The sequence below is a fragment of the Sciurus carolinensis genome, chromosome 6 (assembly GCF_902686445.1).
Source record: "Sciurus carolinensis chromosome 6, mSciCar1.2, whole genome shotgun sequence".
Classification (NCBI taxonomy): domain Eukaryota; kingdom Metazoa; phylum Chordata; class Mammalia; order Rodentia; family Sciuridae; genus Sciurus; species Sciurus carolinensis.
In genome coordinates, this window is record NC_062218.1 from 104,687,421 (window position 1) to 104,701,051 (window position 13,631).

Sequence of the window (13,631 nt, forward strand, 5' to 3'; positions counted from 1 at the left end):
CAACACGTTCTTTTGTTTTACTAGCCTAACCTCTGGGAAATTGTTTCCACATTACAGATGATGGCTGAAGTCTGGTCAGAGATCTAGCCCTTTGCCTGCACAGTGTTAAGAGGGACTTAGAGTGAACATAGTTAAAAATATGACTCTGCCATTTGGTAACTTTCAACTTGGGCAAGTCACGTCAGGTCTCAGAATGGAATGCCCTCTTCTGTAAAATGGGGATAACATGAAGCACTCACAGGGCTGTTGTCAGTATATGATGAGATGTGCCTGTTACCTGCCTGTCAGAAGACCCAGCGCATAGTACATATTTAATAAGTGTCTGCAAAATTGGTACTGCTGCTACATAGCACACTGGGCACTGAGGCAGGGGTGTCCCATGATGTGACCAGGAGGAAGACCGGAAAGAACTTGAGTTGTAGAAGATATTAACAGCTCACGATCAATCACAGCCAGGGTCATCACAGAAGATCAATCTAAATCAAATCACTCTCTTACAGCAAAGGCAGCCATGTTTTGATAATAATGTTGCCCATTAATGAATCTATATAGAACCCTGAAGTGGGACAAGGGAAGAGGATTACGAAGTGCTTAAAAATCAAATCAGAGACTCTCCAGAGCCTAGAGGTTATCATGCCAATGGCTCTCAAACCCAGCTGAGCTTCAGAACTATCTGAGACACAGCAGAGAAATCTGGGCAGAATCCCTGGCCCTATCCCTGGAGATCCTGAGTTGGTTGCTGGGGATGACTTGGGCATTCCCAGAGCCTGATGAGCACCCAGGTTTGGTAAGCCATGACCTCCATCCACGTACCCTTCCTGTCTGCCTTCATCTAAAACAAAACAGACACCTGCCTGTGCCCAAGCCACCCTTGAACATTGTTCCCTGCTTACTCATGTGCATTTTGGCTTATACTAAGTTTTCAGATGCAGATACAAGGCATTCTAGTTACTACCAGAGGTAGGACAGCAGCCTGGGCTTGGGAGTGGACAGACATGAATTCAAGTCCCAGCACCACCATTTATCAGCCTCTAGCCTTAGGCAAGTTCCTTAACCTTTCCAGCTTCAGTGACCACATCCCTGAATTGAGGACAGCATCTGTACCTACATTACAGGTTTATCTTAAAGATTAAATTTGCCAGAGTCTGAGGGTGCTCCTGGAACAAAGCAAACACTGGACAGATGTGAGCTGCTCTTCTAATTCTACCAGAACTAGTTCCTTTGGCTAACATTGAACACAGCTAACATCAGGGGCCAAGAAAGTCAGTCAACAAGCAGAACAGAAACATCTATGGGCCTCATTCCCCAAAAGGCAAAATGTGTCCACACGTAGAGGCCCGTCTGTGGCAAATGCCTGAGGTTCCTGTGGAGTGTTTTCTGATCCCGTAACTGAAACCCCATGACACAGACGGATACAATCAGATAATGATGGCAATCAATAATGATAACAGAAATTATTATTTATTTTCATAAACACAGAGTATGTGCGTCCCGCTGAGTTACACACATCACATGCCAGTATTCACTTTCGGGGCAGTCAATCAATGAGAGATCTCAATATCTACCCGCCAAGGCAGGAGGGGGAAGAGGAAGCGGAGGTTGAGAAATTACCCACAGCAGAATGACACATTCACAAAGTTAATCTGATCCAGGGGGGCCATCCGGGTGCCATTGCAGGCCCTGAATATGGAACAGGCTTGATTGATTTTTCACCACAGCAGCTAAACACTCCATTGTTATTTGCAACAAATATCAGGAAAGGAAAGATGAAACCATGAAAGGATTGTATATTAAGCCCCCAGAGCAGCCATAAATCAGAAAATGAAGTCTAAAAAAAATTAAAAAATGGTTGGAGGAAGGCTGTATTTGTGTCCTGAGAGGCCTCGGTTATTAAAGCATAAACCCCAAATTAAAACCCGGGGCAGTGAAAGCTCGTCCTGACTCAAGCAGTAATTTGCCCTGAAACTGGCCTGGGGTCACTCATCCTCCCGGAGTGAGTATCACCACAGGGTCACCATAGACACAGCAAGAAAGACTTCAAGCTGTGGGCAGAGGGCTTGATTCCTAGGGTGCCACTCTCCAGCTGTGTGGCCTGACCCTGGATGAAACACCTGGACTCTCAGAACCTCCATGGCCCCTTTAACAAATGGGATATTCACATTCACAGCAACAGAAAGAAGGAAATAGCAACCATGTTCTGCTTGCCACCCAGTGTCCTTAGGAGCATCAAATGAGCACCCAAGCACAAAGGTCATCTCTTGCTCAAGATACCACTTGAAAACTCCTTCCTGATCCTGCACCAACCCTCTTTTGTACTTGCTCTGAACCGCCACAGAAACCTTCTGTGCTATTACCAGGACACTTACCCTCATCCACTATTTCTCAAAGAGTGATCCAGGGACTACCTGTACCAAAATCACCTCTCCACACCTCTATTCACACCTCTCAAACATGAGTGGAATGCCCAAGTCCCTGGATTGCTGATAAAATACTTGTACTTTGTACATAAAACTGCTCAGCCCCAAGTCTGTCACCAAGAGGAACTGAATAAGTGTTGTTGCTATCATTAGTAAGCTTAAATCATTAATCCATTTGATCAGCTCTCTGAAGAAAAATCAGGAGAGTTAAATAGGTTGTTTGGCTAAAAGGACTGGCTTATGTTTTCAGTCAATCTGTCCAGTCCCATGTGTAAGCAATGATCCTCAAGAAGTTCCCTGTTATGAGTCAAAGCTGGTCAATGCTCATGTCATTTGCCATGGCATCCTGGACTGGGGCTAGGGGTCTCTATATTGTCAGTGGAATTTGCCATCATCATGGCCACTTTAAGAGGAAAGAGATTAGCTCTGTAGAGTCACAAGCATGTACCTGTCCCAAGCAGAGAACAGAAACAGTTGCCAGCAGAAGGCACTTGTGAAAACATGGTGTCGCTTAATTGGTCCTCTAAAAATGGCAGTGCATCCCTGCATACCCACCCTGTGGCAGAGAAACCTTTGCAGCCCTCACCTCTTACCTTCCAAAATCAAGCTCGTATGTTAAGAGAGCTTTGATAGAGTTCTGAGAGACACAACCAGTAGTGAAACTCCTCTGCTCTGAGGTCATAAATTAATACTTTCTTAGAGAGCAGAAGCTGTAGGAAATCACATTTTGAGTCAGGTAGACTAGGTTTGAATCCCAGCACTGCTATTTTCTAGCCATGAGTTTGGGGATAAACCTCTTGCTTGCTCTAAAACTCAGCTTCAGCTTCTGTGTAGCACATTCATTACATAAATGGTTACGGAGTGTCCGCTGCTGCCATGCGTTGTTCTGGGTGCTGGAGCTGCACTGGCTCTGGGGAAGAGCTTAATTATGCGGGGGAAGAAGGGGAGCCAGGCAATGAACATGGGTATACTAGGCTGTAGCAAGTGCTAGGAAAAAGCATGGGGCAAGGACACAAAGAATAATGGGAAGCCGGGAGCAGTGGTGCATGCCTGCAATCCCAGCAGCTTGGGAGGCTGAGGCAGGAGGATTGAGAGTCCAAAGCCAGCCTCAGCAACTTAGTGAGGCCCTAAGCAACCCAGAGAGACCTGGTCTCTAAATAAAATACATAAAAGGACTGGGGATGTGGCTGAGTGGTTAAGCACTCGTGGAACCAACCCCTGGTATCTCCCCCAACCAATTTAAAAAAAAAAAAAAAAAGAATGATTGTGGGGCTGGGTTGTAGCTCAGTGGTAGAGCATTTGCCAAGCATATGTGAGGCACTAGGTTTAATTCTCAGCATTACATATAAACAAATAAAATAAAGGTTCATTGACAACTTAACAAATATTAAAAAAAGAACGAATGGGAAGAGATGTGTGCACTGTTTTCTAGGTGGCACCTCTGACAAGGTTCTATGTGAAGTGGGGGAAGGGCTTGGGATGACCTGGAAAGAATAACAAAACCTATCAGAAAGAGTTGCTGTGAGGAGTCCAAGATAAAAGGACTTAAAATCTACCAAAGCACTCAAGTAAGAGAGGCAATTATTATTATTATTATGTCTGCTAGAAGGGGTACTTGGATAAAGTCCATTAAAAAAACTGAACTCATTATGTCTCCTTTACATTTAGGGAGACAGGTTATGACAAGTCACAGCTTGGGAGCTCACACCTTCAAGAATCTATATTTACAACAGGTTAAGAAACAAACTTCACCCTGACCTAGGTTGTCAGAGCACCAGCAGCCAACCATAATGATCCCTTCAAGCTCATCCTGCAGGGAGAAGTATACTGAGATTTCTCACCACCATGCTCCCATCCCAGAATGACTAAGGCACCTGAATATTAGTCCTCTTGATTAGAAAGAGCTCTGAGGGCCTCTTACTCCTGGGTGTTGGAGGTGGCAGGGTGGAAAAGAAGGGCCAAAGAATCTCACTGAGTAGAAATGTGTGAGACCTCAAAGTCTGTTTCTCCATGCTGAGGTCAGGGGTCTGGAAACTCAACGTGTATGAGTGAGAGGGAGAGAGTAATCGTTATGGTTCGGATATGAGGTTTCCCCCAAAGCTGTGTGTTAATGCAGGAGGTGAAATGATTTCATTATGAGAGATGAAACCTCATCAATGGATTAATCCATTTGATGGATTACTAATTTGAATGGACTAACAGGTAGTAATGTAGGTGAGTGGGGTGTGGCTGGGGGAAGCTGGTCACTCGGGGTGTACCTGTGTAGATCATATCTTGTTGTCCTTCTCTTCCTTCTTTCTATCTGCTTCTTGGCTACCACGAGGTGAGCACTTTCCTCTGCCATGATGCTCACCTCAGGCCCAGAGTGGTGGAGTTGGCTGACCACGGACTGAAGCTCTGAAACCGTGAGCTCCAAATAAAAATTCCTTCCTGTTTTAGTCAGGTATTTTAATCAGAAGCATGAAAAGCTGGCTAACACAGAGATCTTTTGACCAGGACTAATAATGACACTAATCATTATGAAAACCATTTCAAATGCCCTAATGGATGTTCTTTTTAGTCTTAGTCCTGGAATAATCAACTGAAAGACACTGGGCAAGTCACTTTCCCTCTCTAAGCCTGGACCGATTTAAGGGCCCAGGGCTAAGTGGAACTCAATGTACTGTGGTCCTCAGTCTGTCCTGAGGAAGAGTCAAGGCATTAGGTAAGGAATCATTTATTTTTTATGTAAATGGTGTTTTACAACCATGAGGTGTTATTAAATTAGCATCATGGTTGTTACTTTGAATGCTATGATAGTGAGCAGGGATGTGGTTTTCAGAGAAGTACTTCTCATAGGCTCTTTGGGTAACAAGTGATTGGATTTGAAAGGGTATCTTCCATGGGAAAAAAAAAATTAGCTGCATTCTTGCTTTGAAAAGCTGAGCCTCTCAGAGCTGAAACAGAACAGGTTCATTACACAGTGAGGATTAATTAGCTGTCGGGTATTATTAAACGTTCTCACTCTCAAGACCCATGTAGAACTGAAAACTGTGAAAGTGAGCGAGAGGTAATCATAGTATAGGGAGGGGGGGAAAAAGGCACAATTGCTGGCAATGCAAATTTCAAGAGCAGAGCGTGTTAGTAAATTATAGTCTGATTAATATCATGTCAGCTCCTTCTCTGTTTGGAGTCATTGTTCTGGTTTTCAGAGTTGCCTGGTTTTTTTCTTCTTCTTCTACCACTGGGATCAAAAAAGAAAGGGAGGTTGGCGTTTTCAGAGTTTGCACTGAAAGAAAGAATGCTGGGGTGTGGATGTTTACACCGAAATGCAGGGTATTTTAAAGCTTAGGAAGGGAGAGGAGGTGAAATCAGATATGAGTCAAATAATTTTATGGCAAATATGTCTCCTGGATGGGCACAATAGCTGCTCGCATGATTGCAAAATAACAGAGGTTCATAAAAATGATAGTTCCAAGGGGTGTTAGAGATGGTAGAGTCCAGTGACCACAGATACTCTTGCTTCAACCACCAAGGTCAGTTAAAAATGTGGATTCCTTTAGACTACCCCACTGTGGATGGGGTTTGGATTTAAGCATTTTTTTCAGTCCACTGCTCTACAACCTAAAAACAAAACCTTGAGGGAAGAAATGTGATTCACTGGGCCTGGATCACACAATTAGCTTAAGAAAAGCAAGAACCAAATTGGGATTTTCCAACTCCCAGTCTTAGGGCCCCCTTTATGGTTGATATGAAGTCCACTTCATTAGCATCACCAGCTTGCCATGGGGAGAACATCTGCCCCAGTGAGAACTTACAGGCTTTCTCTTCTCTTTATTACAGGGATGAATTCTCCAAGAGATTAGGCCCATATCTATGAAATCCTCCAGATGCCATGGACAATGGGAATCCATAGTGGGCACTACAGATGGCATCTGAGAAATTCCATGCACACAGAAAATAAGGACAAGGTAAAAACTCCAGGCAGAAGTTCAAGGTTGTACCTCATCCATTTGTAAGAAACCCCACTGATTTAGCTTTTTTGCTGATGTGACTGATAGACTCAACCAGAGCAATGGCAGAGGAGGAAAAGTTTCTTTGAGGTCTCACAGTTTTAGAGGTCTTAGTCCATAGAAGGCTGGCTCCATTCCTTGGGGCTTGAGGTGAAGCTGGAGAGTGTGGTGGAGGGAAGCAGCTCATGCGATGATTAGGAAGTAGAGAGAGAGGTCTCCACTTGCCAGACACAAAATATATGCCCCAAAGCCACGCCCAATTTCCACCTCCTCCAGTCCCACCTACCAGCCTTGGGTTACCACTCAGTTAATTCCTATCAGGGGATTAATTCACTGATTGGGTTAAGACTCTCAGAACCCTATCATTTCTCCTCTGAACCTTCCTGCACTCTCTCACATGTGAGCTTTTGGGGGACACCTCATATCCGAACCATAACACCCACAGTATCCTGAGGGATACTGTGTCCTGAGGGGCTAAAGATGGTCTTAATTCCTGTCGTGTCACCTGCATGCGTGCTTGCCACTTATTTGATATCTGTGAGTAGTTTGTTAATACAACAGTATTAAAAGCATAAAAAGAAGTACATGACTTTTTTCATATATGGGCCTATCAACAGCCACAACGGAGGTGGTGGTGATGGCAGTGGTAGTAGTGGTGTGTGTAATACTAAAACAGCAGCAGGAGCCCTCTGTGAGTCAGACTCCACACAGGCTGGGCTCTTCATTACACACACACACACTTACTGAATCCTCACAGCAGGGCTGGGGATATAGTTCAGAGGGTTCACTAGCATATGTGAGGCCCTGGTTCAATCCCTAGTACTGTGGGGGGATGGAAGAAAGAGGGAAAGAAGGAAGGAGGGAGGGAGAGGGAGGATAGGAGGGAAGGAAGGAAGGAAGTAAAGAGAGAGAGAGAGGGAGGGAGGGAGGGAGAAAGGAGGGAAGGAAAGAAGGAAGGAAGGAAGGAGAGAGAGAGAGAGAGAGGGAGGGAGGGAGGAAGGAGGGAAGGAAGGAAGGAAGAGTGATGAATCCTTACAACAATTCCAGGACCAGGGACTATTGTCATCCTTAAAATACAGATAAGACCTTAGAGGCAGAGGGTTTCAGTAAAATGCCCAGTCATGAGCCAGAGAGTAATGGAGCTGGAATTCTAAGACAGACAGACTCAAGGTTCCTGTTCTTCACCGTTCTACTCTCAATCTCCAAACCCTTGGAGCATCGGGGTGGGTTTATGCCCCTCCTGCCCAGTATGAGAAGGTATACTTGCATGGAAGTTAGCCAGAGTTGAAGGTGCAAGCTGACCACAGGCAACAGAGCAGTCAATGTGTGTTGGCTTAGAAGAGGCTCAGCTCAGATGAGGTGTTAGCAATGGCAATCCCAACAGCCTAGCACTGTGGCAGTGCACTGTTCAAAAGCACTTGCTGAATAAACAAATGAATGAGTGAGCTCATTAGGCACACTGACCATCCAATTCCCATTTCTGCTTTTAACTTAGGGTGGGAACTGCTCTTGTTCACAAATGTTTTGCAGTTTCCCCTTCTCAGTTTTTGGTCTTCCATAGAGCAGCTGGTATCGAAAAGCACTTACTTTGCACAGTTTTAAAAGTCCTTTAGGACCACGGCTGGTTCCAACATGTGCCTGCTTTGCTGTTCACATTATGTTCCAAACTAAACTTGTCATCAAGTCCTAAACCACTCTAATCTACATCCAGCCTATAACCACAGGGACTCATGAAGCTGAGGCAGGAGGACTGGCAAGCTCAGCCTCAGCAGCTTAGCAAGGCCCTAAGCAACTCAGCGAGACCCTGTCTCAAAGTAAAAAATAAAAGGGCTGGGGATGTGACTCAGTGGTAAAGTACCCTGAGTTCAATCCCCAGTATAAGTAAACAAACGAACAAATAAACTTAACTAAAAACAAACTATCTAGAGAGGCTTCTCTTAAAAATTGACTTAAAGAAATCCATGTTCACCACCACTTCCTATGAGACCTTCCCCAGCCTTCCCAGAACAAAATACAATTTCTTCCTCCTTTGATCAAACTGCAGTTCTCTGACATTCTCTTTCTGTGCATTTGTGTCGGTCTCTCTGGAACTGTGGTCATTTGAACAGTAGTCCCACGAACCCTCCCCCTTACCAGGCTGTGCATTTCTGGAGGGCGGAAGGGAAGCTCTTCCTTCTTGTGGGAGTGCACTGGCCGTGGAGGAAGGACCCACCATCCTCCTTACCCTTTATCTTCACAAGTCCATCAGCAGTGGGAATCATGTTCACCACATGCAGATGGAGAAACTGAAAATAACTTGGACAACTAAAGCTCGAAAAGGTTAAGGAACTATGTGAGATTCTGGTAAATGGCCCCATTGGCTCCCAGGCCTCTTAGACTCTGCAGTTTGTGTTCTGAATCATGAGACTCCAACTTTCCACCCAGATCTTCTCATCCCCTGTGCCCCGAGTCCAGAAGGTGCTCAAGACATTTAGATAATGCGAGCAGACAGAGGCTAAGAATATGGTAACGTATGGCAGTGGCCATGTGGCGAGTCCTCAGGGACAAAAGGAAAAGCAGGGATTTGTAGTCATTAGGGCTTGGCACCTTTCCCACTCCTCCATCTGCTACCGGAGACTGGGCTAGGTTGAGCCTTCGCCCGGGCACCCTCACGCGCCCATGACAGCCGTAACCTTCAGTAGCAGACAGCACGCGCCCAGTCCCAGGACCCCGCAAGCCTGGTGGCCGGAGCACAGCCCCACTCACCCGCAGGGTCGTGATGGTGGCAGGATCCCGGAGCCGGCCCTCCTCATCTTTCAGATTGTAGCCTTCTGGCCTCTTGTCGCGCTCGCTGACTTTCCACAGCTTCACAGTTTTATCTGCAGAGGGCAACCAGGGGAAGTCGGCATTACAGGGTGAAGAAAGAGGAGGAGCCCTTCGAGGAGCTTTTCTGGGGGTGGGAGGTGGGAGAGGGTAGCGGGGACAGGGGAGAGGCAGTGATGCGAGGAGTGGCTGCAGACACGGGCTCACAGACAGGGCTCAGTGCACGGGCCTCTTGTCATTTGGAGGCAGAGCTCACAGTTCAAAACAAAAGCGTAGACTGGGAAAAATGGTTTCCCCCGAAAATGCAGTGTTAAATCTACAGCTTATGTGGCTCACTCAATAAGAATAAGGTGATTGAACATTGAATAAGAATAAAGTGCTAACATTACATGACTATATTAGCACTTCAAATAAAAAATTGATATAATATTCACAATGACTTTGGCACGCAGGTACTATTACTATCTCTATTTTAGCATCCCGCCTCACTAGAACACTGTCCTTAGCATATCCAGGAAGGCCCTTCATAGCCTGTCCTCTCTGCTTCTTCCACTTTCTAATCTCACTGTCCACCTTCTCCCCCTCCCTGGCTGTGCTCCTGCCACACAGTTTCCTCACTCTTCCTTGTATACAGTAAGCCCACCCCTGCTTCAGGGCCTTTGCACTTGCTGTACCCTCTGACTTCTTTTTCACTTTGCTGTTTTGGTTCAAGCTCCAACCTCAGAGAGGCTTACATAAAGCCTTCATAAAAACTCTGTTCCTCACCGCTATTCTCCATACACTTTCTTGGGCATTTTTTTTTACACCCATAGTACTTTTGGCTACCTGGTGTTCGGCTAGTTGGTTGGTTACTCCCTATTTCTCACTAGGATGTAAAATTGCTGGAGGCAGGGATTTTGTCTGACTTGTTTATCACCATATCTCCAGCATCTAGACTAGTTTTGGGGGAGTATAGATAATAAATCTTGGATGAATGAATGCATCTCCTCTGCACAGTGCCCACATCTAGCAATACTAAGGGGAGTAAAGTGGTATGGAGCTGCATCAAATTATGCTCCTGTGCCCTTATACTCCTGTAGTTCTGGCTGGAAACTATCGTGGTCACCTTGTGACTGTCAATACATCCCATTACTTGGTGACTCCTATCGTTCTCCACAGCTTCAAGACAAAAAGATGAGCACTCTGAGGCCTGTAGTCAGGCCAAGGCAGTGAGTGACAGTGGGAGGTTTGGGGAGCTGGAGGCAGGGGGCTGCACCTGAGCCTGCAGGCTTTCCATTCCTTCCACCCTTCCCTTCCCTCCTTGCAGTGCTGGGGATCAGACTTATCAGACCCCGGGTTCATTATTTGTACTTGTTTTAATCTCTCTCCCGGAAGGCAGAGACACTCGACTTTGTATCTCCCTCTCTTGAGGAAGGCTCTGGAATCAGACAGCCTTGGGCCTAATTCCTGCTCCAACTCCAGCCAGCCGCGGGGCCGAGGACTAGGGTTTCCTGTGCAAGAGGCCCGCACTAGCGCTTCTAAAACAACAAACAAATAAGACTCCCATCTTAGCAGGGAAAAAATATAGACTGTCCAGTTAAGTATGAGTTTCAGATAAATACTTTTTTCATGTGCGGTGCGCATAGGCCACGTATTTCAACATTCCCAATGAAGACAGTTACTCTGTGCCTCAGTTTCCTCATTCATAAATGAGCCCCTCAAGGGGCTCCTGGGATGGAACGAGTAACAGCACGCCGGGTGTTTAACACAGTGCTGGGCTTCTACTAATGCTCTGCAAGTGGCAGCTGTTATTGGGATTAGCAAGTGAGTCAACTATTTCACAAAACAGCATGCTGCCCTGACTGCATCATCCCTCGGGAAGTCCGGGAAGTCCGCATGGCCTACCTCCTCTCTGCGCCACTGTCAGGGGAAGCCGCCCCTCTTCCCTGCCTTCATGGGCTTTCCTTTCTCTTTCACACCCTCATTTCAGGACTCCATTCTCCTCACCTGGTTCCACACTTGCCAATTCCTGCATCTTTGGGAAGACAGTTCTTGCAAGGACAGGAATGTGAATTCCCAGAACTGCTTCCGTAAACCATCAGAAACAAATGCCTTTGTCCTTGGAGGTCTGACGGTGCCACACTGCAGGCTCTGGGCAGCAACGGGGCTACCTGAACAGAGAAGCGCCCCTGTTTTCACATAGCTGAGCGTCCCTGGCAAGGCTGCTACGGCTTGGGCACTCTGAACCCAGCACTCTCCCTGGCTCGTGCCAGGCAAAGTGAAGAAGCCTTTCCTAGCTGTGGGCTTACTGCAGAACTTCCCATCCAAATGCCGACCCCTCTGGTCCCACCCTCTCTGGAATGTGTTGCATAAGAAACTGCTTTTCAGGGTAAGAAGATGAAACGTGGACTGTATTTATAGTCACTTGATTAGTTCCTGATCAGCTGTGACTGAGAATAACTCAAGAGTCAGTGGATTTTAACACCAAATGTTTTCTGTTGCTTGGCTTTGAAATGTGTCCCATCCCATCTGCAAGGCAATTTTTATCTTATGTTTTTATCATGAATGATAAATTGCTGTACAAAGAGAGAAATCACAGGTAAAACACAAAGAATAAAAATCACTTATAATCCCTCTGGGTCAGGGGCAATCTGTCATCAACATTTTGCATAGATTCTTACAGTGTTTCCTTGATGCGATTTTTCTTGGTGGGGAGATTACAAACCTATAATAATTTTGCATATACGGATTTTTTATTTTATCATTTTTCATTCTTTTTGGTATATAAGTGGTACATGCCTTTGTAATTAGAAAATGAAAATGAGCAGGAAGGTTAAAAAAAAAACTCTCTCAATTCCATTATACAGAGATAATACAAAAAATTTCTGTATATTCATTTGTTTATACAATTACATAACTATTTTTAGTAATAGAACAGGTTATGTATGATTATAATGTGTTTTGCCTAATTATATGTTTATTTATAACATCTATAAGTGTTTATAGGAATTGATTATATAGAATACATAACCTAGTATTATTTTACAGTAGTGAGAATTTGTTGACAACTAAAGGTTTAGTAGTTGGAGACTAGAAGAATCATACAAAGGAATACTATGTAGTCATTTAAAAGGAATATTTAACAATTAGGAAAAGATTCCTGTTGTTAAATTAAAAACCTAATTTTAAAAGTTTGTAGAATATATCACATTTCTGTTAAATAAACAAATTCATCTGTGTCTTTTATCTTTTGCTTCAACAGACATCACAGTAGGTCTCCATGGATTGGGACCCTTTCCTGGTCTTCATTTTGCTTCTCTGTATTTACTCAATTTTGCAGTGAACATGTATCGCTTTGATAGAAGAACAAATTCAGGAGAGCTCCCCTTCTCATCATAGGCATCAAGAAAGGAGTGGAAAGCTAGGTCAAGCAACGTACTTTCACATGACAAATAATTTCAAGGCCTAGATTCACAATGGAATGTTAGTTTTATTTTTCATTAAAAATGATGAGGTTGAAAAAATACTTTATCAGAAAGTAAAAATTATACCCAACTATAATAAGATAAGCACAATTTTGAAAAAAGATAATTGATGGAGAATTCGATCCAATTCCCTGAGGCTGAGTTGCCTGGAGTCATCCTTGACTTTATTAACACACCATTTTTCTTGACTCAGTATCTTAAAGCTTTGTGGATAAAAAAGTCTAAGGGACATGTGGCTGTTTCTATGAGTAATGGCTTTTTCTTTCTCTGGCTGATTCTCTGAGTAGTTTCTCATCACTTGTGGCAGCTTTAAACACAATCTTATCATTTATCTTCATTTTCTCTTTTGTTCAATAATTCCAATTGTCTTCCATTAATTTTTGCATGTTAACCTATTTGGCTTAGGGGGGATTCTCAACCTCAATATTAGTATAAAATAGAAAATTGCATAAGAACATGGGAATTTTTCTTCTAAGAATCATTTTGAGATGCTGTTGGCATATGAAATAACATCCCAAATGGGAAGATAATATCCTTGTTAATCAAAAAACTATTTAAAAACTCAATTAACAGAACATTATGCTATATAATTAATCTTCATTGCATTTCACTTTCCTTCCCATCCCCCCTCCAAAGTAGTTAATAAGTCTTTGCATTTTATTGCAATAATCAATAGGCTAAATTTTATAATATAACACAATCGACACTTTCCCTCTGCCGGAAGTAATTAAGTCAAAACTACCAGAAGTCTCTTTTATTCTGAGTCATGGTGAAACCGCAGAGCCTCTGAATGAAAATTGAACAGCAAAATTCAAAGGGAAGAAATTGAAACAAAATCATGTGGTTTGGTTTCCAAGAAATTAGGTTTTCAAAATACAAACAGAACAATAAATATAGTGTGAGAAAGAATTAAATTACTTGGAATCTGGAAAAACAGATGAGTAGAGATCTGGCCA

At 44.0% G+C, this 13,631-nt stretch overlaps 1 protein-coding gene across 7 annotated transcripts in view; it reads right to left on the reverse strand.

Annotated features, from left to right (window-relative positions):
• Ppp2r2b (protein phosphatase 2 regulatory subunit Bbeta) overlaps window positions 1-13,631 on the reverse strand; it is a 433,386-nt gene that overhangs the window by 77,294 nt on the left and 342,461 nt on the right. For all 7 annotated transcript variants that reach the window (XM_047555459.1, XM_047555458.1, XM_047555457.1 and 4 more), the window contains one exon: window positions 9,155-9,267. In XM_047555459.1, the coding sequence (XP_047411415.1) occupies window positions 9,155-9,267 (113 nt within the window). The remainder of the gene's footprint in view (window positions 1-9,154; window positions 9,268-13,631) is intronic.